General features: G+C 45.0%; 1 protein-coding gene across 7 annotated transcripts in view; it reads right to left on the reverse strand.

Annotated features, from left to right (window-relative positions):
- PGPEP1L (pyroglutamyl-peptidase I like) overlaps positions 1 to 26,107 on the reverse strand; it is a 75,406-nt gene that overhangs the window by 38,897 nt on the left and 10,402 nt on the right. For 2 of the 7 annotated variants that reach the window (XM_060401563.1, XM_060401564.1), the window contains exons 2-3: positions 21,523 to 21,699; positions 19,792 to 21,131 (exon numbers count right to left, since the gene is read on the reverse strand). The exons of 2 other annotated variants lie outside the window; for them this stretch is intronic. In XM_060401563.1, the coding sequence (XP_060257546.1) occupies positions 19,792 to 19,971 (180 nt within the window). In that variant the 5' untranslated portion in view covers positions 19,972 to 21,131; positions 21,523 to 21,699. Of the gene's footprint in view, positions 21,132 to 21,522; positions 21,721 to 22,454; positions 23,713 to 26,107 lie in introns of those variants that run through there. 3 more of the 7 variants (XM_060401560.1, XM_060401561.1, XM_060401562.1) reach the window with 3 other exon arrangements.

Raw genomic sequence — 26,107 nt, forward strand, 5'->3', positions numbered from 1 at the left:
CAGCCAACCCTTTAGCTTCAGACTCAGCTCACACCTCAACAGTGTCTCAACAGCCCTCCCTTATCAGGACGAAGGCCCCATCTCCCTTTTCCACACAAGACTGAGGACGACCCAACGCCACGAAACAAAGTCTGACACAGTTGCCTTAAAGGGAGTGGTGAATGCAGACATGGGCACCGTTAGAGCCCGTGCTTCCTTTCCCAGGTCTGGCGTTTTTCAGATTCAAAACAAGTTAGGTTCCTTCAGTCAGGACCCCATCACCGTGATTAAGGAACTGCAGGCCCTCACTATAGTCCTCAGCCTAACTTGGGAAGACATTCATGTAGCTGACCACTTGCTGTGCTCACAAGGAAAAGAAGAGGATATGGGCCTTAGCCTAAGCCTGAGCCGATAAGGCACATTCTCAGAATCCCAGAGAACCCTGAATGGGGGCAGCTGCAGTCCCAAGAGTAGAGCACCGATAAAGCAGCCAGGCCAATGATAAAGGGCTGGCAGGGGGACGAACTAGGAAAGACCATATGCTCACCTGCCTGCCAGAGGGCATGAGAAAGGCAATCATCAAAACTGTTCATTATAGCAAGCTTAGGGAGTTTCCCTGGTGGCTCAGATGATAAAGAATCTGCCTGCAACGCAGGAGACCCAGGTTCAGTCCCCGATCAGGAAGATCCCCCGGAGAAGGGAATGGCTACCCACTCTAGTATCCTAGCCTAGAGAATTCCATGGACAGAGGAGCCTGGCAGGCTACAGTCCACGGGGTTGCAAAGAGTCGGACACAACTGAACAACTAAATTGTTCATTTTTCCACTTGGGGAAGTTACTCAGGATCCTTCTGAGAACCCTGTCCTTCCTCAGGCCTGGCTAGCAGTCGCCATGAGAAAACATACCCACTTAGATCCAGATACTAATGAAGGAAGGGCTATCCTTGTAGTCCCCTTTATAAGCCAGTCAACCCCAGACACTAGGCCAAAGCGTCAGAAACTAGGGCAGGGTCCACAAGCACCATCCTGTGTCTCCCTTGCTAAGGCCTTTAAGGTCTTTAACATCAGGGAGGAAATTTCTAGGAGGAGGTGGGAACAGAGGGGAGGAGAAAAATTTTAAATAACATGCTCAGTACATGGCTCTTGCCCTTTCAGTGCCTCCCACAGCAGGGGCCTCCGGGTGCACCTCCCTTTCTCAGAAACCTCCGACGAGCTTCTACCAGTGTGGTCAGCCAGGGAGCATGGGCAGGAGCTGCCCCGCTCCACCACCGATGCTTACTGTCACCAGGGGGACCCCTGGAAGAGAGTTGTCCCTCCTTCCCTCAGGCAGGAAGGCCAACATGATAGCCACCCAAGACCAGAGGTGCCTCTGGACTCAGCACTCACAGCCGAAACCCACGTCAGCTCCCGCTGGCAGTGGTAGGTGACAATCAAGAGCAGCAGTCAGACTGTGTTTTAGGTCTCGACCTCCTGGACGCAGATGACTGAAGGTGCCCGGGGCTCAAGCGACAGGCCCCTGTATCCCCTATGAAACTATAAAACCTGGGTGACCCTGGATGTGGCGGGGGCCACTGAAACCTTTCTGATTGACCCTCAGGCTACTTATTCAGCCCTTCTCCAGTCCCACTCACTATCCCTCAGTCCTCCTAACGGGGGGATGGACAATCCTCCTATGACCATTTCACTCCCCACTACCTTGTTCCCTGAAAAGTACTCTGCTCACCCACTCCTTCTTAGACTTCCTGACCTGCCCCACCAGATTTGTTAATAAAATTTAAAGCTACTTTATCATTCATGCCAGTAAATATGGCTTTAACAACAACTATGAAACCAGTTCTAGCTAAAATCCTGCCCTAGATCCTGAGGCAAGTTCCTCCAAAAGAATGGGATACTTCTACTTCCAGCAGGTTTGCGACAGCCACCCAAGTAGTTATCCGTTTAAAGGATCCGAACTCTTTCTCCAGAGTATCACAATATCCTCTTAGGGAGGAAGGCTTAATAGGATTGGAGCCTCTAATCTCTGAGTTCCTCCAAACTAGGCTTCTAATCCTATGTAATTCTCCCTGCAATACCCCAGTCCCAGTGTAAAGAAGTCTGACAGCTCCTACCATTTAGTCTGAGACCTATAGTACCTAACCCACATAACCTTTGAGGTTAAATCCCTTCACAAACCCAACAGTACTCCTAGACCTGAAGGATGCCTTCTTTTGAATTTCACTTCGTTCTGCCACCAAATTCTTATTTGTCTTCAAATGGAAAGCCCCAAATACCAAATATACCCAACAACTCACCTGGGCAGTTTTGCTTCAGGGGTTTCAAGATAGTCTTCATTTGTTTGGTCAAGCATTAGCAAAGGCCCTTTCATTGTTAATGCTGGAGAGCGAAAGCTGCCTACTCTAATATGGTGAAGTGAAGTGAAGTTGCTCAGTCATGTATGACTCTTTGCGACCCCATGGACTGTAGCCTATCAGGCTCCTCCATCCATGGGATTTTCCAGGCAAGAGCGCTGGAGTGGGTTGCCATTTCCTTCTCCAGGGGATCTTCCCAACCCAGGAATCGAACCCGGGTCTCCCGCATTGCAGGCAGACGCTTTACCGTCTGAGCCACCAGGGAAGCCCTCCAACATGGTAGAGATCTCTTAATTTATAGTCCAGATAAACTAACTTCCCTGGTTGCTCAGTGGTAAAGAATCTGCCTACAAGGCAGGAGATGCAGGTTTGATTCCTGGGTTGGGAAGATCTGCTCGAGAAGGAAATGGCAACCCACTCCTGTGTTGTTGTTTTTCTTTTCACCCCGTATTCTTGCCTGGAGAATCCCATGGATAGCGGAGCCTGGCGGGCTGCAAGTCCATTGGGTTGCACAGAGTCAGACATGACTTAATGGCTAACAACACAACAACAAACTAACCTCAGGTAATAATGCCATTCTAGTTCTCAGCAGCATGAGGGAACCGGGTATTCCCTGCCAAGGCACAAATTACTTCCCAACAAGTCACTTTCCTGGGGCTAATATTAACCCCTGGAAAAAGAAGTATCACCCCTGACAGAAGGAAGTTAATCTTAGACATGTCCATGCGAGCTACCAAACGACAGCTTAGGAACTTTTTAGGAATGACAGGGTTCAGCCAAATTTGGATCTCCACCTATCACCTATTGGCCAAACCTCTTTATGACGCCCTTAAAGGACCAGAACACCCCTGGAATGGAGCCCTGAAACAGAGGCAGCTTTTACACAAATAAACAAGGCCAGCCTTAGGCCTACCAGATCTAACAAAGCCCTCTCTCCCTTTGTTCATGAAGAAATGAGGTGGTTCTGGGGGTACTAACCCAAACCCTGGGACCATCTCAGCGCCCAGTAGCATATCTATCAAAAACACTGGACGTAACATCTCAGGGATGGCCTCCCTGCCTAAGAACATTAGCTGTCCCTGCAGTTCTCACAGAGGAAGCTTCCAAACTCACAATAGGAAACCACTTACAAACTCACAATAGTTTACACTCCTCACCAGGCCTTCAGTTCAGTTCAGTTCAGTCGCTCAGTCACGTCCAACTCTTTGCGACCCCATGAATTGCAGCACACCAGGCCTCCCTGTCCATCACCAACTCCCAGAGTTCACCCAAACTCATGTGCATCGAGTTGGTGATGCCATCCAGCCATCTCATCCTCTGTCGTCCTCTTTCCTCCTGGACCCAGTCCCTCCCAGCATTGGGGTCTTTTCCAATCAGTCAACTTTTCACATGAGGTGGCCAAAGTATTGGAGTTTCAGCTTCAGCATCAGTTCTTCCAGTGAACACCCAGGACTGGTCTCCTTTAGGATGGACTGGTTAGATTTCCTTGCAGTCCAAGGGACCTGCAAGAGTCTTCTCCAGCACCACAGTTCAAAAACATCAATTCTTTGGCACTCAGCTTTCTTCACAGTCCAACTCTCACATCCATACATCAGTTCAGTTCAGTTCAGTCACTCAGTCATGTCCAACTCTTTGTGACCCCATGAATTGCAGTGCACCAGGCCTCCCTGTTCATCACCATCTCCTGGAGTTCATGCAGACTCACGTCCATTGAGTCCGTGATGCCATCCAGCCATCTCATCCTCGGTCGTCCCCTTCTCCTCCTGCCCCCAATCCCTCCCAGCATCACAGTCTTTTCCAATGAGTCAACTCTTCGCATGAGGTGGCCAAAGGACTGGAGTTTCAGCTTTAGCATCAGTCCTTCCAAAGAAATCCCAGGGTTGATCTCCTTCAGAATGGACTGGTTGGATCTCCTTGCAGTCCAAGGGACTCTCAAGAGTCTTCTCCAACACCACAGTTCAAAAGCATCAATTCTTCGGTGCTCAGCTTTCTTCACAGTCCAACTCTCATATCCATACATGACCACAGGAAAAACCATAGCCTTGACTAGACGGACCTTAGTCGGCAAAGTAATGTCTCTGCTTTTGAATATACTATCTAGGTTGGTCATAACTTTTCTTCCAAGGAGTAAGCGTCTTTTAATTTCATTGCTGCAATCACCATCTGCAGTGATTTTGGAGCCCCCCAAAATAGAGTCTGACACTGTTTCCACTGTTTCCCATCTATTTCCCATGAAGTGATGGGACCAGATGCCATGATCTTCATTTTCTGAATGTTGAGCTTTAAGCCAACTTTTTCACTCTCCTCTTTCACTTTCATCAAGAGGCTTTTTAGTTCCTCTTCACTTTCTGCCATAAGGGTGGTGTCATCTGCATATCTGAAGTTATTGATATTTCTCCCAGCATTCTGATTCCAGCTTGTGCTTCTTCCAGCCCAGGGTTTCTCATGATGTACTCTGCACCAGGTCCTCAGTTCAGTTCAGTTCAACTCCAAGGCATTCCATTGGATTTCAGATAGCAGAATTCAAAAGTATCAAGCTTTACTCTCAGAGGGAGAATAAAGATTCTCCTAGATCCTGCCACTCTTCTGCCCAACCCAAATCCGAACACTTTCCTTCTACATTTCTGTTTAAAGTGATTGACCAAGCCTAGTCATAGTGCTAGGCCTGGATAATTTTGAGCATTACTTTGCTAGCGTGTGAGATGAGTGTAATTGTGTAGTAGTTTGAACATTATTCGGCATTGTCCTTCTTTGGGACTGGAACAAAAACTGACCTTTTCCAGTCCTGCGGCCACTGCTGAGTTTTCCAAATTTGCTGACATACTGGGTGCAGCACTTTAACAACATCATCTTTTAGGATTTGAAATAGCTCAGCTGGAATTCTGTCACCTCCGCTAGCTTTGTTTGTAGTGATGCTTCCTAAGGCCCACTTCACATTCCAAGATGTCTAGCTCCAGGTGAGTAATTATACCATTGTGGTTATCTGGGTCATTAAGATCGTTTTTGTATAGTTCTTCTGTATATTCTTGCCACGTATTCTTAATATCTTCTGCTGTGAGGAAGTTCTGAACCGAGAACTTCTAGATATTCAAGCTGGATTTAGAAAGGTCAGAGGAACCAGAGATCAAATTGCCAACACCCACAGAATCACAGAGAAACCAAGAAAATTCCAGAAAAACATCTACTTCTGCTTCATTGATTATGCTAAAGCCTTTAACTGTGTGGATCACAACAAACTGTGGGAAATTCTTAAAGAGATGGAAATGCCAGACCACCATACCTGTCTCCTGAGAAATCTGTATGCAGGTCAAGAAGAAACAGGATTGGACATGGAACAACAGACTGATTTCAAATTGGGAAAGGAGTACATCAAGGCTGTATGTTGTCACCCTGCTTATTTAACTAATATGCAGAATACATCATGAGAAATGCTGGACTGGAGGAAGCACAAGCTGGAATCAAGATTGCCGGGAGAAACATCAATAACCTCAGATATGCAGATGACACCACCCTTATGGCGGAAAGTGAAGAGACTAAAGAGCCTCTTGATGAAGCTGAAAGAGGAGAGTGAAAAGCTGGCTTAAAGCTCAACATTCAAAAAATGAAGATCATGGCATCTGGTCCCATCACTTCATGGCAAACAGACGGGGAAACAATTGAAACAGTGACAGACTTTATTTTCTTGGGCTCCATAATCACTGCAGATGGTGACTGGAGCCACAAAATTAAAAGACTCTTGCTCCTTGAACGAAAAGCTATGACCAACCTAGCTAGTGTATTAAAAAGCAGACACATTACTTTGCCAACAAAGGTCCGGCTAATCAAGGCTATGGTTTTCCAGTAGTCTTGTATGGATGTGAGGTTGGACCATAAAGAAAGCCGAGTGCCGAAGAATTGATGCTTTTGAACTGTGGTGTTGGAGAAGATTCTTGAGAGTCCCTTGGACTGCAAGGAGATCCAACCAATCCATCCTAAAATGAATTAATTCTGAATATTCATTGGAATTACTGATGCTGAAGCTGAAGCTCTAATACTTTGGCCACCTGATGCAAGGAGCTGACTCATTAGAAAAGACCCTGATGCTGGGAAAGATTGAGGGCAGGAGGAGAAGGGGACGACAGAGGATGAGATGGTTGGTGGCGTCACCAACTCAATGGACATGAGTTTGAGCAAGCTCCAGGAGTTGGTGATGGACAGGGAGGCCTGACATGCTGCGGTTCATGGGGTCACAGAGTTGGACACGACTGAGCGACTGAACCACAACAACATAGTGTTAGGCCAGATCTACGCCTTTACCCAAACCAGATGGAGAATGGTTTATAGTCGGCAGCAGTTCCATTCAGGAATGCTGAAGGGTCTCGGGGTGTGCTATAGTCAACTTTACAGAAGTAATAGGGTCAGGACCACTCCACAGGGCAAATACTTCCACCCAAAAAGCAGAACTCATCATTCTAACTAGAGCCCTCAAAGTAGGAGAGGGTCTGTGAGTCAATATTTACACAGACTCAGCATACACCTTCCATATAGTCCAGGCCCATGTGGCCATTTGGAAGGAAAGGGGCCTATTAACTACACGTTGTACTCCAATTAAGCATTGGGCCAGAGATTTTGGGCTTACTAGAAGCTATGAAATCCTCACTGCAGGACATCATCCACTATAGGACAAACCAAAAGGATTAATCAGATATAAGTAAAGGAAATGATAAAGCAGCTAAAGAACCCAAAAAGGCCACCCTAAGCATCCTACAGGCTCCCTGGATCCCAAGTCTAGACTTCTTACTACCTCAGTACTTACCCTCTCAACCCAAAGGACAGACTGCAGGTTCATTTTAATCCCTGAAGGATGGCTACTGAGCCCAGACGATAAACTCCACTTACCAGCAGCTTCCCAACGGAAGATACTAACTCACCTGCATCAGGCCACCCATTTAGGGGCTGAATTGCTCTTTAAACTAATGGGGACAACATTCACCAGAAAAGGAATCCTCTCAACCCTTCAATCAATATCCCAAGCCTGTCCTGCTTGTCTCCAGGCCAAGCCAGAGTGGGCTATAACCTGCCCCCTCACCATCCCACTGCTCCATCCGAACCAGCGGCGAGGAAGCCAAATCTATTGGTGAATAGATCTGACTTACATGCTCCCTTGCAAAGGCCCTAAGTACCTCCAAGTGATGGTAGATGCCTTTATAGATGCATTGAAGCCCACCCAACTAAGACTGAGGGTACTGAGGGCGCCACTGCCCTCTTGGAACATGTCATACCTAGGTTTGGACTTCCAGGCTCTTTACAATCAGATAATGGCCCTGTGTTTATTTCTGGTCTGAGCCTAGGTGTCAGCAAAGTCCTACAAACGAATCACGATCTTCATTCAGCTTGACACCCTCAAAGGTCTGGAAAGGTAGAAAGAGCCAATCAGGCCCTCAAAAAGTACTGAGTGATAGAAACTACCAAACCTGGGTCACCCTTCTTTCCATTGCTTTCCCCAAATCCAGGACTCATCCAAGCCCTTATGAAATCATTCATGGGGAGACCATTCTTAAGCACAGACCTCTTCATTGATCCTGAGGCCCATTACTGAGTAGACTATCTTACAATTTTAGATTTAACTCTTAAAAATATCTGGGAATACCAGGATCAAAACAGCCCCAAGCCAGATCCTAATTTTTCAGAGTTCTCCCTGCCTAAACCCCAGTGACTGGGTATATAGTAACACTCTCACACAGGATGGAAATCTATCAAAGCAGTGTGGACAGGACCAACCGAAGTCTTGCTGACACTCACAGCTGCCAATATCCAAAGCTTCACCTCCTGGATCCATGTGTCACAACTGAAGACAGGTCTTTCTCCGGAAGAAGAAGCTCTCCAACCAACCCAAGACTCATGAGACGCCTCTTACGACTGTGAGCTCTGGGATGGCCTCCGCTTCCTCTTTAAAAAACCATCAGGTCTGTGCTGAACATAGAGCCTCGCCAACCTGATTTTTCATCTTGCTATCCTCCTTTTCATTCCCTGGGCTCTTTCCCTCCCACGGGTCACTTTGTCTCACACTTGTGGGACCACCCCGTAACATTCTTGTCCTCCTCAAGTATTGCAAAGGTGGCCTAACCCCAACTCCTAACCTAAAAACCTGCACCTCTTTTCTTCCCTTTCTGTCATCTCTCTTGAACTGGTCTCAGGTTTCTATCTCAGCTCTCTGCTTTTACTACACCTTATGGCAGGATATAAATGTTCAGACCCCTACCTACCTCTCTTAATCCCATCTCAACAACTGTGTGTGTGTGTGTGTGTACCAGCATGGGCCAAAACCCTCCAAGGAAACTTACAAGATTCTTCCCCACAACAACTCTATCGATCCCTGAACCTAGTCTCCTAAAGCTGTAACCCTAATCTTCCTCTCTTTTTCTGTCCTCGTAGATGCACATAATTGTCATCAGTATTAACCAATAGTTCAGGAAGCCCTTGAACTCCTCTGCCAACATGGCCCCGGGATCACACAAAGACAGCCAGACATGCACCACTGTTTGCCCCCATCGCGGCCTAGTGGTGCTTCCCAGCATCGTTATTGTGTAGTCGCTAAGTTGTGACTGACTCTTTGTCACCCCATGGACTGTAGCCCACTAGGCTCCTCTGTCCATGGGATTTCTTGGCAAGAACACGGGAGCGGGTTGTCATTGCCTTCTCCAAACGGATCTTCTTGACCCAGGGATCGAACCTGCATTGGCGGGTGGAGTCTTTATCACTGAGCCCCCAGGGAAGCCCAGCACTTCCCATACCATCTGCGAAATGGAACCAACTTGAATCCATTCCAGTCCCCTCTTACTTCGATAGACCAAGAGGGGCCAATAATCCTCGAGTAAGGCTGGCACTGGATCATACACAGCTGAACCACCTACACCAGAAGTCATGGTACAGCCGTCCAGGGCCCATATTCCCTTCAGTCCCCCTTATAAAGCCAGTCCTTCTCTGTGTATCTTTTTCCTCCCTACGAGCCCTCTCCCCCATGCATAAATTCCTTAATATTTCCCAGGCTTGTAATCATACTTTCTCCCTTTTCCCTACCCAGACGTGAGGCCCCTTGTAACCAATGACAGAACACATCACCCCATACCTATTATTCTGACTCCCCCTTTTAACATTTACTCCCCCAAACTCCCTGTGTGACCACCAACTGGACACAAGTTAGCTGTTTTAGGGTATCCGTTTGTCCCACCCCTCCCACCAGCTGCCTATATCAAAACACAGTTTCTAGTTCCAGCCTTTCAGTGCTAAGCAAGAAGACTGCAAGAAACTCAAGACCCCTGAGAACTATGACATCGGTTGGGACCCTACTATCCCTTCATTTAATTGGGCTAAGGACTATTCTTCCCTCTCCTCACAGATCGCAAGTCTTCCCCTCTATCTGGGAGGACTCTAGCTACCATTTATGAAGGCATGGAGCATTCCTATACCCATTTAGGGAAGTTCTATTTCAACATCACTTTAGACATCAGCCTAGACCCCAGGAATTGTACCTGTTTCCTCTGTGGCTTCAATGCCTACTTGTATCTCCCAGCCAACTGGACAGGCCCCTGCACCCTGGTATATGGAATTTCTAATCTTACTCTTATAAATGACAATATCTCACTTCCACTGTACTCTCAATCACATAGGTTGAAGAGGGCAGCCCCTGCCATAATTTCAGTTCTGGGGTTACTCATTAGGGTAACATGGGCTCAGGAGGCATTTTAAAAAAAAATAATATAACCACATTTACTTAAGGATGTATTCCAATATCAAATGGCAAAGTTCAAAAATGCAAAATCAAAATTACTTTTGCATCAACCCAATAATTTTACACATGATAATGCATACGTTTCAGCGCCACTCTCTCAATTCTCCCCACCCTGGTCTTCCCCCACTGTGTCCATAGTCCGTTCTCGGTGTCTGCATCTCCACTGCTGCCTTGCAAATTGTTCATCATACCCTCTTTCCAGATTCCATACATATGCATTAATATAGGATATTTGTCTTTCTCTTTCTGACTTTACTCCATTTAATAGGCTCTTGGTTCATCCTCCTCATTAGAACTAACTCAAAGATGCTCCTTCTTATGGCTGAGTAAAATTCCACGGTGTATATATACCACACTTTCTTTATCCATTAATCTGTTGATAGACATCTAGGTTGCTTCCCATCCTAGCTATTGTAAATAGTGTTGCAATGAACACTGGGGTACATGCGTCTTTTTTGATTATGGTTTCCTTAGGCTATATGTCCAGTAGTGGGACTGTTGGGTCATATGGTAGTTTTATTCCCAGCTTTAAAGAAATCTCCACACTGCTCTCCACAGCGGTTGTGTCAATTTGCATTCCCACCAATAGTGCAAGCAGGTTCCCGTTTCTACACACCCCCTCCAGCATTTATTGTTCGTAGATTTTTTTTTTTTTTTCAGCAGAACTTCTAAATTCAGTTTTCACTGCTCGACAGCTTTCCCTCAAACTTACCCAACAGGTTGTCAGCCTAACAGCCCAAACGAACACTTTACAGGAATAAATAAATTCGCTAGCAGGAGAAGTCTTACAGAACAGAAGAGCTTTAGACTTACTAACAGCTAACCAAGGTGGGATGTGTGCAGTGCTGAAGGAAGAGTGCTGCTTCTTGGCCAACCAGTCAGGCCAGGCCCAGGCTAACCTCTGAGCCACCACTGATAGAGCAAACAGAGAAGGGAGCCTCTGGGGATCTGACCTGCGGAATTCCGAGACCAGCATTTGGTCCTGGCTATCCTAGCGAGTCCCTCTTCTGGGCCTCTTGACAGCTCTTCTACTAATCTTCTACTAATCTTGTTAAGTTTGTCTCTTCTAGAACACAACAAATTTACAAATGGGAGCATGGCAAGAATATCAGCTGGTCAGCTCCTAGACAACACTGGGACAAGCCACTGTATCATTCTGTGGGCCCCCACTTTCTTCCCTAAGTACACCCTGACATAGAGCAGGCAAAGGGAACCCAGGGCCTTATAACGTCTGTGTTCAGCTTGAAGAAGTCAGAGCAGTCATCATCACCGTTTTTCTCAGTGACTTGGGTCCTGATGGGCTGAGACAGGGACAGATAGGCAGCGGGGTAAGGGGCCGAAGATTTGGCCCGTGAATAAAAAGATGGAGTCAGGTAGAGTCCTGTACCGAGGTTGCAGGACCAAATCTCCAAAAATGTCCGAGCCCCATAGCAACTGTTGCCATGAGCCCCCCTGACCTAAAGCAGCCAGTAGCCCAACTGCATATTTAGGTAAAATATTTACCATACTGCTTCCTGATCAATCACCTAACACCACCCTTCCAGCAGAAATTTCCTTTGTCCTGAGGCTCTAAAAGCTGGCCACTAGACCATGAAAGGGGCTGGCTCTCCCTGGACAGTCAGGAATTCAGACCGCTGTGTTTGCAGTGCCCCTCACTAGCTCTGCTGTTTGTTCTCAATAAACTCACTCCCTTCTGAGATATTTTTGTGTCTGGAAATTCTCTTCCAACCCTGTGCATGGACCAAGACATTTTGGATGGCAATTATTCCCCCCAAAATTCTGTATTGCAAACGCAGAAATATCTAATTGTGGTTATTCCCCCAAGAAGCAGGGAAGAGGCAGGGACAGTGGGGAGTCCAGACTTTTCTGGTGGCCAGAGTTCGAGGACATGAGCTTGTTGGAAGCGGGTATGGTTTTGGAAAAGGAAGCTTGTGATTAAATGGTGTTTTCTTTGAGGCACTGGTGAAGATACAAGACTAGCTAAGACCTTACAGGTTATTTATTATTTTATCTGATTGAATCCTAACAGCAACCTCTCAAGCCAAGAAAGGGAGAAGAAAGGAGGATCTGGTCAACTTGGGCCTCAGCCTCTTCACCTCTATCATGGGAACAATAATAATACTGTATCTACCGTAAAGACTATTAGGACCCCAGGAAGGTCAAGTAAAATGGCAAAACAAAAGAGGTCTTTAGGGTCTCTGATGGGAGCAGCTTGAGTATGGAACCAGGCCTGGAAGCCTGAGTGTTGTAAGTGAATTAAAAAATTAACAGGAACTATTCTCTCTCTTTTCTTGATCCCTCTGGTTAGACATTTATCAATTTTATTGATTTTCTCAAAGAACCAGCTCTTGGTTTCTTTGATTCTCATTATTATGTTTCTGCTATCTAGTTCATCGATTTCTGTTTTGATCTTTATTAGTTTCTCTTTTCTCCTTAGTGTGGACTTAATTTGCTCTTTTTCTAGTATCTTAACGTAGAAGCTGAGGACACTGACTTGAGACCTTTCTTCTTTTCTAATATCATCATTCAGTGCTATGAATGTCCCAAGTTCTGCATTAGCAACATGTCACAAATTTTAATATGTTGTGTTTTTACTTTCATTCATTTCAAAAGGTTATAATAGCGCTTCTTATTCCTTCTTTGATCCATGGTTTACTTAGAAGGGTATTATTTAGTTTCTAAATATGTGCAAATATATGCAGATTTTCCAGATATGTTTCCAGCGCTGATTTCAAATTTAAATCCAGTGTGGCCAGAGAACTACTTTGTATGACTTGAATTCTTTTGAATTTATTCACATTTGTCCTATGACCCAGCATATGGTCTATCTTGATGAATGTCCTACATGTCCCTGGAAAGAGTTGTATTCCGCTTGGGGTGGAGAGTTCTATAATGTCAGTTAGGTCAAGCTGATGGGTAGTTTGTTCAGGTTTTCTGTGTCTTTATTATTTTCTGTCTATGTATTCCCATCCATTATTGAAAGGGGAATGTTAAAATCCCTAACTGTAATTGTTACTGAGACTTACAGTTCTATTAGTTTTTGCTTTGGGTATTTTGGAGGCACGGTTATTAGTGGCCCGCATGTTTAGAGCCATGTTGTCTTGATTAACTGGCTCTTACTATATGCGTATGTGGTGCGTGCTTGGTCGCTTCAGTCATGTCCAACTCTTTGTGACCTCATGGACTGCAGCCCACCAGGCTCCTCTGTCCATGAGGATTTCCCGGGCAAGAATACTGGAGCGGGTTGTCACTTCTTTCTCCAGGGGATCGTCCCAAACCAGAATCCAACCACTGTGTCTTCCGTCTCCTGCAGAGGCAGGAGGGTTCTTTCCCACTAGCGCAACTTGGAAGGCCAGGCTATTAATATATAATTGTCTACAAATTGTGAGCTCTTAGATTAGGTATCTTTACCTAGGTTTCTTTACCAAGACGGGTAAAGGACAGAAATAATCTTAAAAGAGGAGGATCCCAGTAGGATGCTGCCTCAGGACCACTACCCCAAATGCATCCTAGGGCTCTCCAATCATATCCCCATCTCTGGGGAACCCAGGGCCTGAAATCTCACCTCCATAGATCTTTGGGTTCAACAGTTCCTGTCTAGATATTTCTGTAAATGCCTGTGAGAGAGGAAACTCTGTATCAGGACACTTTCCCACCCAGGGAGAAGGTGTAGCATGGGAGGGGGGTGGGACCCAAAGTTGGGACAGTCAGGAACATCCCAGGGAAATGTAACCAAATCAAGGCTGGTCGGGGGTGCAGCTTAGTTACCTGTGATCAGAGGTCAGTGCAGAGGCCGGGGACCCATCAGTGGTGTCTCAGGTTGGCTTGGAACCTGGTTCAGATCGACAAGGGCCTCTGCAGCTTTTAGAATCCCAGGTGCAGCATCCTTAATGCAGTGTTGAAGTTTTTTAAAAATGTGAAATGTGTTTTCAATGTGGATGTGAGGACTGCAATGAGCAAAACCATTCCTAATAGCCTTTTGTTTGTTTCTCTAAAAGCTCTGTTCCTCCCCACAGGAACTAAGGGTTGCCTCTGAATCCCGGTTCAAGCTGACATTCTGCTGCCTGAACTCCGGGTCACACTTGTTTGTGTTCTTTCCTTTGGTGTCAGACTGTGTGTGTTGCAGGATATATTTCCACCATATTTATGGCAACACAAATACAACCCTAATGCCCTCAACAGTCTGGTCTGGATTCCACAAAGCAAGAAAAACAGACTGGAGTGTTTCCTATACTGATAAGAAGATGCAATCGAGAAAGCACACGATGTGGTTCATCAAATCTGAGCCCTGAGACTGAAGGCAAAGCATTGCTGTAACGAACTGCCAACAAAGCAAACACTCTGCTCAACTGTAACAAGACGTAAGAGGGAACTGACTGGAAGATTCTGATTTCAGAATGCCAAAATGTTACTTAAAAAAAGGAAGTGTTTCCCTGGTGGCCCAATGATAAGAATCCACCTGCCAATGCAGGGGACAGGATCCCTGGTCTGGTAAGACACCACACGCTGCATAGCAACTAAGCCTCTGTGCCAACCACTGGGCCTGCACTCTAGAGCCCCAAAGGAGCAACTACTGAAGCCCACGCGCCTCGAGCCTAGGTTTTGTGGTGAGAAGCCACAGAAACGACCGATCCCACAAGTGGGAAATGAGTCAGTCTGCTCTGCTTTGGCACTAGGAAGGAGCTGAGGCCTCTGCATTTGCTAGGGGGCAGTGGTGGGGGTAGAGGGACCCCTAGCAAGACCCTAGAAAGGTGCTGGTGTCATTTTAAAAGATATTACTTCTTTTTCTGATTTGTCATCCTATCAACGCGGGGATGGATTTAAGGTGTAATATTATAAAAGCATGGCCCCATCCATCAGAACAAGACCCAGTTTCCCCCTCAGACAGTCTCTCCCATCAGGAAGCTTTTATAAGCCTCTAATCCTTCTCTATTAGAGGGCAGACAAAAGGAAAACCACAGTCAAAGAAAACGAACCAATCTGATCACATGTATCACAGCCTTGACTAACTCAATGAAACTATGAAACTATACCATGTAGGGCCACCCAAGACAAACGGGTCATGGTGGAGAGGTCTGACAAAACGTGGTCCACTGGAGAAGGGAATGGCAAACCACTTCAGTATTCTTGCCTTGAGAACCCCGTGACCAGTATGAAAAGGCAAAAAGATAGGACACTGAAGGATGAACTCCCCAGGTCGGTAGGTACCCAATATGCTACTGGAGATCAGTGGAGAAATAATTCCAGAAAGAACGAAGAGATGGAGCCAAAGCAAAAAACAACACCCAGTTGTGAAGGTGATTGGTGATGGAAGTAAAGTCTGATGCTGTAAAGAGCAATATTGCATAGGAACCTGGAATGTCAGGTCCATGAATCAAGGCAAATAGGAAGTGGTCAAACAGGAGATGGCAAGAGTGAACATCGACATTTTAGGAATCAGCAAACTAAACTGGACTGGAACGGGTGAATTTAACTCAGATGACCATTATATCTACTATTGTGGGCAAGAATTCCTTAGAAGAAATGGAGTAGCCATCACAGTCAACAAGAGAGTCCAAACTGCAGTATTTTGATGCAATCTCAAAAATGACAAAATGATCTCTGTTCGTTTCCAAGGCAAACCATTCAATATTAAAGTAACCCAAGACTATGCCCCAACCAGCAATGCTGAAGAAGCTGAAATTGATCGGTTCTATGAAGATCTACAAGACCTTCTAGAACTAACACCCCAAAATGATGTCCTTTTCATTATATGGGACTGGAATGCAAAAGCAGGAATTCAAGAAATACCTGGAGTAACAGGCAAATTTGGCCTTGGAGTACAGAATGAAGCAGGGCAAAGGCTAATAGAGTTTTGCCAAGAGAACGCACTGGTCATAGCAAACACCCTCTTCCAACAACACAATAGGAGATGCTACACATGGAAATCAGCAGATGGTCAATACTGAAATCAGAGTGATTTTATTCTTTGCAGCCAAAGATGGAGAAGCTCTATACAGTCAGCAAAAACAAGACCGGGAGCTGACTGTGGCTCAGACCATGAACTACCTATTGTCAAATTCAGACTTAAATTGAAGAAAGTAGGGAAAACCACTAGACCATTCAGGTACGACCTAAATCAAATCCCTTATGATTATACACTGGAAGTCACAAATAGATTCAAGGGATTAGATCTATAGACAGAGCACCTGAAGAATTATGGACGGAGGTTCATGACATTGTACAAGAGGCAGGGCTCAAGACCATCCCCAAGAAAAAGAAATGCAAAAAGGCAAAATGGTTGTCTGAGGCGGCCTTACAAATAGCTCTGAAAAGACGAGAAGCAAAAGGCAAAGGAGAAAAGGAAAGATATATCCATTTGAATGCAGAGTCCCAAAGAATAGCAAGGAGAGATAAGAAAGCCTTCCACAGAGATCAATGCAATGCAAAGAAATACAGGACGACAATAGAATGGGAAAGACTAGAGATCTCTTCAAAAAATTAGAGATAGCAAGGGAACATTTCATGCAAAGATGGGCACAATAAAGGACAGAAATGGTATGGACCTACAGAAGCAGAAGATATTAAGAAGAGGTGGCAAGAATACACAGAAGAACTATACAAAAAAGATCTTCATGACCCAGATAATCACGATGGTCTGATCACTCGTCTAGAGCCAGACATTTTGGAATGCGAAGTCAAGCAGGCCTTAGGAAGCATCACTATGAACAAAGCTAGTGGAGGTGATGGAATTCCAGTTGAGCTATTTCAAATCCTGAAAGATGATGCTGTGAAAGTGCTGCACTCAATATGCCAGCAGATTTGGAAAACTCAGCAGTGGCCACAAGACTTAAAAAAGTCAGTTTTCATTCCAATCGCAAAGAGAGGCAATGGCAAAGAATGCTCAAACTACTGCACAACTCATCTCACACACTGGCAAAGTAATGCTCAAAATTCTCCTAGCCAGACTTCCAATAGTACGTGAACCGTGAACTTCCAGATGTTCAAGCTGGATTTAGAAAAGGCAGAGGAACCAGAGATCAAATTGCCAACATCCATTGGATCACTGAAAAAGTAAGAGAGTTCCAAAAAAAAAAATCTATTTCTGCTTTATTGACTATGCCAAATTCTTTGACTGTGTGGATCATAAGAAACCGTAGAAAATTCTTAGAGATGGGAATACCAGACCACCTGACCTGCCTCCTGAGAAATCTGAATGCAAGTCAGGAAGCAACAGTGAGAACTGGACATGGAACAGACTGGTTCCAAATTGGGAAAGGAGTACATCAAGGCTGTATATTGTCACCCTGCTTATTTAACTTATATCAGAGTACATCATGAGAAATGCTGGACTGGATGAAGCACAAGCTGGAATCAAGATTGCTGGGAGAAATATCGATAACCTCAGATATGCAGATGACACCACCTTTATGGCAGAAAGTGAAGAAGAACTAAAGAGCCTTTTGATGAAAGTGACAGAGGAGAGTGAAAAAGTTGGCTTAAAACTCAACTTTCAGAAAACTAAGATCATGGCATCCGGTCCCATCACTTCATGGCAAATAGACGGGGAAACAATGGAAACAGTGACTGAGTTTATATTTTGGGGCTCCAAAATCACTGCAGATGGTGAGTATAGCCATGAAATTAAAAGACGCGTGCTCCTTGGAAGGAAAGTTATGACCAACCTAGACAGCATACTAAAAAGCAGAGACATTACTTTGCCAACAAAGGTTCATCTAGTCAAAGCTATGGTTTTTCCAGTAGTCATGTATGGATGTGAGAGTTGGACTATAAAGAAAGCTGAGCACCGAAGAATTGTTGCTTTTGAACTGTGGTGTTGGAGAAGATTCTTGAGAGTCCCTTGGACTACAAGGTGACCCAACCAGTCCATCCTAAAGGAGATCAGTCCTGAATATTCATTGGAAGGACTGATGCTGAAGCTGAAACTCTAATACTTTGGCCACCTGATGAGAAGAATTGACTCATTTGAAAAGATCCTGATGCTGGGAAAGATGGAAGGCAGGAGGAGAAGGGGATGACTGAGGATGAGATGGCTGGATGGGATCACCAACTCAACGGACATGACTTTGAGTAAACTCTGGGAGTTGGTGATGGACAGGGCGGCCTGGCGTGTTGCAGTCCATGGGGTTGCAAAGAGGCAGACACAACTGAGTGACTGAACTGAACCCGAAAAATAAACCCGTGACTCACTTGTCTCTGATGGCAGGTTTTCCCCCAGATAAGCAGACTAAATGCATTTCCCTGGATGTTTAATAAAAGCAAGGTTCTTGAAAGCCACAGTGGACACTCCTGAACATGGAATGAGGTGCTTCCTCCACCAACGTGCATGTCTTCTCTTCATCCTTGGGGGACCCTGCAGTCTGGCTGCTAGGGTGGGCTGCCACCGCCACGGGAGCAAGCCTTCCGCCCAGGGCCCACACTCTTCATCACGGGCTCTCACGTTCCTCATATCCTCGTGCCATTTCAAAATGAGGATGCAAGGACAGTGCTTCTTCAGGCTGTCCCGGGGCCAGCATGACCCAGGGACAGTAGTACGGCTACTTCTCTTCCCACCCATAAGACGGGTTCACACTGTAGAGTCACCAGATAGTGAAGTCATGGACAGGGGTTCAAGTGAGCTGGGGCTACCCAGCCTTCAAGGTCAAAGTCCATACAACCCAACCAAGTGGTTGCTCCAGAAGTGACTGGCACTGAGCTGGTTTCTGTCATAGGTGAGTTCCCTGCACGTGACAGGGAGATGCTGGGATCTCCCTGAATCCTCATGCTGGTGACTTTCATCCCCGGCCTTCCCGTATTAACCAAGAAAACAGAACAAACGTCATTGTGGTCCAGACTGGAAAAATGTCTGTGACATATATGGTCTGTTTCCCATAGGTTGGAAAAAGTTTTGTCATGGGATTTGGCAGGAAGAACGGAGACACTCTTAGGAAAGAAAATAAAGCTGGATCAAAAGAAAGAATTTACTGTTACTTGGAAAGGTAAGCAATTTCCTGCCTGTCTCTGAGTGTGGTCTGAACAACTCACCCTTCATTCTAAGGTGTTCTTCAGCTTGGTGCTTCTTTTTTTTCTTCTAATTCATTGCCATTTATTCTTTATTTTTATTATGCTTTTTGTAGCAACATGTAATAAAGGCACAAAGCCACCTCATCTTTGGAGTGTAAAGAAATTATTCTGCATATCAAGTTGATCAAATGTGGCAAGAGCTCTGACCTCTTGGCCCCCCAGGCTGGGTTTATTTTGAGTGCAGTTATATAATATCCTAGCCCAACTAACCTGACCCAGGGTGTGTTTTACAAAAGCCTTGTTTTATTTGCTGCCTTTCCAGGCTCAGGCACTTCTAAAAGAGTTCAGGACATAATTTATTTTGCAAGCATATGAGGCGGCACTGGTAAATCAGAGTGTCCAGAAAACCAGAGATACGGCACAGCCATCATGTAAGTCAGTAGATGAGATTTACCACTGGGAAGGGCAGGGTGCCCTGTACAGGCCAGTCTAATGTTAAAGTCTTTGGTACATGCTATTGGTAAGTAGCATTAAGTCACCTTTCTGGGAGTTTATAACAGATGTCTTTGTTCGTCAGGAACTTTCAGCATTTTATATTATTTTTTCTGTATTTTCCTTCTTTTTAGAAACAATCTCCCATTTAAGTGAAACCACAACAAAAATTCACTCCAGTTATTATTTAGTCGCTTACCTGTCTTGGAGACAAAATGACACGAGTGTAGGACAGCACCCTTTTCCTCTCTCTGTCATTCCATATACCCCCACTAACGATGCCGGGCATCGCGTAAGGACTCGTGAGACAGAGCCACAGTATTGACAAGGCTGACTTTTTGTGGGAGAATGCAGGAGGACAGAAACGACGGACAACCATTCATGTATCCAGTCAACTCAGAGCAACCGGAAAGCTCGCTTCAGGCCAGGCCCTTTGTGGGGACAAGGGACCGGAGTCCCCACAGGCAGTGTGCTGCTTATACTGACTCAGGGAGCGGTGTGTCCTCTTGCGCATCATTTAGCCCACCAAAGCGTGTTATGTGTCTGTACAGCGGGCCCAGCGTCCACACCTGAACCAGCTCAGGCCTTTGTCTTGACGCCCCTCTTAGATGATCACCCCCACGATGGGCGCCCTGTCGGCTCTAGGCTGGCACTTTCGGTGGATACTCCCACACCAGATTCAGAGGGTTTAATGCTGAGTGGAGTCTACACACACACAACAGTGGAGGACACTGAATAACCCTAGATGGTGCAGGAAGGAACAGTGGTCCAAGGGCGGAGGGGGAAGTAGCCCTTAGAGAGACCGCAAGGACCTCTGCCCTAGAGAAAGACCCCAGAAAGAAAGGGAAGGCAGAAACCACAGGCGGATAGCAGGGATCCGTGGGGAAGGCAAATGGGCAGCAGATGGCCCCAAAGCTGGGCTCGGCTTTGCTTCCTCACCAGCCGGTATGGAGGTTTCTGTTCTGCTCCTCAACCCTGTGGTCTCACTGTGAGCAAGATCAAGCAACTCATCATCTGTCTGTGTCTCAGGCACCGATGGGAGAGCTTCAGAGATGGTCGAGATGAGCTCACAGCAGAGAGTCAGCCATGATGATGTGGACATCGGGCCGAGGCATTTCAGTGAGCCTTACTTTCTCACCCCTGGCTCACTGGGTAGTGGGTCTTGATTTCTTGAGTTCTGGAAAGTTTAAAAGCCATGCTGGTTTTTTTTTTTTTGTTTTGTTTTGTTTTTTGCCATGCCAAAATAAAAAGATCCCATGGCTTGTGGGATCTTAGTTCCCTGACCAGGGATTAAACCTGGGCCCGGGCAGTGAAAGTGCCAAGTCCTAATCACTGGACGGCTAGGGAATTTCCTAAAAGCCTTTCTTGGCTAGAAGAGGTCTTCTTCTGAACTGAGTGTTGTTTTCCCCCAGGTGAAGAGTGAGGCAAGTGGCCTGAACCTGGACTTTACTTAGTAGAACCACCTGAGATTGGATTCTAGGCTTGGCCACTTCATGGCACGTAGGTTTGATCAACCTCTCTGAGCACCCATTTGCTCACCTGCAAAAGGGAATAAGAGTATCAGCTTCTTTGGACTGCAGAGAATTCAGCAAGCCACTCTGCATGAAGTGTCTTGGGGCATCCAGTGCATGGAGGGTTGGAAAATTTACTCCCTTTTGTCAGAAGTCACCGTCTTTCCCTGCGGCTTCCATCAGATGGCCTTCACAGTGAGCCCCCCTCCCCAGGGGTGCAGCTTTTTCTCTGTTTGCTTTAGGGCCTTTCTTTTGTATGTTCTCCAGAATGAAATTAATCTTTCCCTCTTCAGAGTCTCATAGTGGAGCCCTTTGCAGAATCTGCTTTGAGTTATAACTATCTTATTCATGAGCCACCTCCTCTCCTTACACAGGAGCCCCTCTAGGGAACTGTGACATAAAAGAAAAGTATATCTGACCTTTGTTCCCAGTTCCAGGCACACAGCGTCAAAACTCTCATAATTTCCAGAGCATCAGGAGTGTCTGTTATGCTGATACGGTGACTCACGGTAGCCTCTTGATGGCTGCAGGATGGAATCTGGTCACCAGAAGAACCAACCACTTGATGAGCTGGTGGGGACTTCGAGTTGCTTGACCTTCAGGGAGGGGAGGTGTAGTTCAATCACACAGCCAGTGACTTAATCAACCTTGCCTACACAATGAAATTCCAATAAAGACTCTGCATACGGAAGTTCAGTGGAGTTTCCTGGTTGATAAATGTATTGATGTGCCAGAAGGCGGCTCGCTCTGACTCCATAGTAAGAGGAGCAAGTGAGTAAAAGGAGTAACTTCAGCATTTGGGAGCCATCCAGACCTCACCCTATATGTCCCCCTTATTTAAAAAAATGTATGTATAGTGCTTTCCAGACTTGTGCATCTTATTCTAGCAAATTAACAAAGCTGTAGAGGTCATGAGAATTCCCAAATTTATAGTCAGAAGAACAGATGACTTGGGGACCCTTGAAATGCAGCTGGTGTCTGAAGGGAGGGTAGTCTTGTGGAGGACTTTGCCCTTAATCTGTGGAAGTCTGTGTGTACTCCAGGGGGTTAGTGTCAGAACTGTATTGCAGTACACCTGCCTGGGGCTTCCCAGGTGGAGCTAGTGGTAAAGAACCCAACTGCCAATGCAGGAGACATAAGAGACGTGGGTTATATCTCATGTGTGTCAGGAAGACCCCCTGGAGGAGGGCAGGGCAACCCACTCTGGTATTCTTGCCTGGAGAATCCCATGGACAGAGGAGCCTGGCGGGTTACAGTCCACAGTGTCGTGCAGAGTTGGACACGACTGAAGCGACTTAGCATGCACACATACACACCTAGCTGGGGTGGATAGGAACAGGAAGAGACTCACGTATTAGTAGTCAGTCAGTCAGTTCAGTTGCTCAGTTATGTCCATCACCAAATCCCAGAGTTTATTCAAACTCATGTCTGTTGAGTCGGTGATGGCATCCAACCATCTCATCCTCTGTCGTCCCCTTCTCCTCCTGCCTTCAATCTTTCCCAGCATCAGGGTCTTTTCCAATGAGGCAGTTCTTTGCATCAGGTGGCCAGAGTATTGGAGTTTCAGCTTCAACATCAGTCATTCCAATGAATATTCAGGACTGATCTCCTTTAGGATGGAGGGGTTGGATCTCCTTGCAGTTCAAGGGACTCTCAAGAGTCTTCTCCAACACCACAGTTCAAAAGTGTCGGTTTTTCAGTGCTCAGCTTTCTTCACAGTCCAACTCTCACATCCATACATGACCACTGGAAAAACCATAGCTTTGACTAGATAGACCTTTGTCAGCAAAGTAATGTCTCTACTTTTTAATATGCTATCTAGGTTGGTCATAGCTTTTCTTCCAGGTAGCAAATGTCTTTTAATTTCATGGCTGCAGTCACCATCTGCAGTGATTCTGGAGCCCCCCAAAAGTAAGTCTGTCACCGTTTCCATTGTTTCCCCATCTATTTGCCATGAAGTGATGGGACCAGATGCCATGATCTTAGTGTTCTGAAAGCTGAGTTTTAAGCCAAATTTTCACTCTCCTCTTTCACTTTCATCAAGAGGCTCTTTAGTTCTTCTTTGCTTTCTGCCATAAGGGTGGTGTCATCTGTGTATCTGAAGTTATTGGACATTTTTCCTGGCAATCATCTTGATTCCAGTTTGTGCTTCATCCAGCCCAGCATTTTTCATGATGTATTCTGCATATAAGTTAAATAAGTAGGGTGATAATATACCTTGACATACTCTTTTCCCAATTTGGAACCAGTTTATTGTTCCATGTCTGGTTCTAACTAGCTTCTTGACCTGCATACAGATTTCTCAGGATGCAGGTAAGGTGGTCTGGTATTCCCATCTCTTTAAGAATTTTCCACAGTTTCTTGTGATCCACACAGTCAAAGCATTTGGCATCAATAAAGCAGAAGTAGAGGTTTTTCTGGAACCCTCTTGCTTTTTCTATGAGCTGATGGATGTCGGCAATTTGATCTTAGGTTCCTCTGCCTTTTCTAAATCCAGCTTGAACATCTGGAAGTACACGGTTCACATACTGTTGAAGCTTGGCTTGGAGAATTTTGAGCATTATTTTGCTAGCAAGTGAGATGAGTGCAACTGTCTTCCAAATCAGGAACGGCATATATATATATATATATATATGTTGAACTGAGAAGAGCTGACATAGTATTTTATGTATACATCAATATTATTCTTTCTTTGGCCTTTCTCTGTTTGGGGTGACCCATAAAATTAGGGTCTTGGTGGAAGGCAGGGCCCAGCTCCCCTCACAAATGCTGGAAAGATCAGTCTTATTGAGGCCAGATGCACTCATCTTTGACTTCAAATCAGCAAATCTCTCTGATAGAAGAAACTTCCAGCTTCCCAGGGCAACAGTAATGCCAGTGGGAGTATGCAGCAGCCAATGTCATTGGGACACGCTATAATAATTAGTATTCAGCAGATTTTCTATGGGAATTTCTGGCCCCTTAGATTAAAGTTTTATTCGGTTGTTTTTCATATTCTGTTTTGTTTCTGTGTTCTCTTGAAAGTCACAATTTTTCTACTCTTCATAGTTATTCTTGAAATTTTGCCATATATATATATACACAGATACAATGCAATGCAATTCAATGCAATCCCTATCAAATTATAAATATATATATATATGAATTTATTCCAAATATGGTAGGATTTTTCAATGTCTGCAAGTCAATCAATGTGATATTCCACATTAACAAACTGAAGAATAAAACCATATGATGATCTTAGTAGATGCAGAATACACTTTTGATAAAATTCAACATCCATTTATGATAAAAATTCTCTAGAGTGTGGGTAGAGAGGGAGCATACCTCAACATAATAAAGGTCATGTATGACAAACCCACAGCTAACATCATACTCAACGGTGAAAAGCTAAAAACAATTCCATCTACCACCACATCAGAAAGAATAAAACTACCTAAGGCAGCAAAAGACCTATACTCAGAAAACTATAAGATGGTGATTAAAGAAACTGAAGATGCTCCAACCTGATGGAAAGATATGCCATGTTCTTGAGTTGGAAGAAACAATATTGTTAAAATGACCATTCTTCCTAAAGCAATCTAGATTCAATGCAATCCCTATCAAATTACCAAGGGCATTTTTCACTGAACCAGTACAAAAAAAATTTTTTTTTTAATTCGTATGAAAACACAAAAGACCCTCAATAGTCAAAACAATCTTGAGAAAGAAGAATGGAGCTGGAGTAATCACACATTCTGACTTCAGACTATACTATAAATACAGTAATCAAAACAGTATGGTACTGGCACAAAAACAGACACATTGATCAAGGGAACAAGCTAGAAGTCCCAGAAATAATCTCTGTACTTGTGGTCGATCGATCTATGACAAAGGAGGCAAGAATATACAATGGAGAAAAGACCATCTCTTCAGTAAGTGACACTGGGAAGGTCTGGCAGCTGCACATGAAACAGGGCAATTAGAACAGTCTCTAACACCATGTACAAAAATAAAATGAAAATGGGTTAAAGACCTAAATGTAAGCTCAGATACTATACAACTCCTAGAGGAAAACATAAGCAGAAAACTTTGACATAAATTGCACCAATTTTCTTTTTGAATTCATCTCATAATGTTAATAAAACAAATTTAAAAATGACTAACTAAACTTAAAAGCTTTTGCACAGCAAAGGAAATCATGAACAAAATGAAAAGACCACCTATGGAATGGGAGAAAATATTTGTAAATGATGCAACCAACAAGCGATTAATTTCCAAATCATGCAAACAGCTCAATATAAAAGAAAAAACAACCCAATCAAGAAATAGGCTGCTGCTGTTGCTGCTGCTAAGTCGCTTCAGTTGTATCTGACTCTGCGTGATCCCACAGACGGAAGCCCACCAGGCTCCCCCATCCCTGGGATTCTCCAGGCAAGAACACTGGAGTGGGTTGCCATTTCCTTCTCCAATGCATGAAAGTGAAAAGTGAAAGGGAAGTCGCTTAGTCGTGTCCGACTCTTAGCAACCCCATGGACTGCAGCCTACCAGGCTCTGCCGTCCATGGGATTTTCCAGGCAAGAGTGCTGGAGTGGGGTGACATTGCCTTCTCCGCAAGAAATGGGCAGAAGACCTAAACAGACATTTCTCCAAAGAACGCATTGGCCTGATGGGGCCAACAGGTACATGAACAGATGCTCCACATTGTTAATTATTAGAGAAATGCAAGTCAAAACTACAATGAGGTACCACCTCACACTAGTCAGAATGCTCACCATAAAAAAGTCTACAAATAATAAATGCTAGAGAGGGTATGAAGAAATGGAAAGCCTCTTACAGTATCAGTGGGAATGTTAACTGGTGCAGCCACTATGGAGAATAGTATGGAGGTTCCTTTAAAAACTAAAAACAGACTTAACACATGATCCAGCAACCCCACTACTGGGCTTATATCTGGAAGGTACAGAAACTTTAATTCAAAAAGATACATGCACTCCAACATTCATAGCTGGACTATTTATAATA

Source organism: Ovis aries, chromosome 18 (genome assembly GCF_016772045.2).
Source record: "Ovis aries strain OAR_USU_Benz2616 breed Rambouillet chromosome 18, ARS-UI_Ramb_v3.0, whole genome shotgun sequence".
Taxonomy (NCBI): Eukaryota; Metazoa; Chordata; class Mammalia; order Artiodactyla; family Bovidae; genus Ovis; species Ovis aries.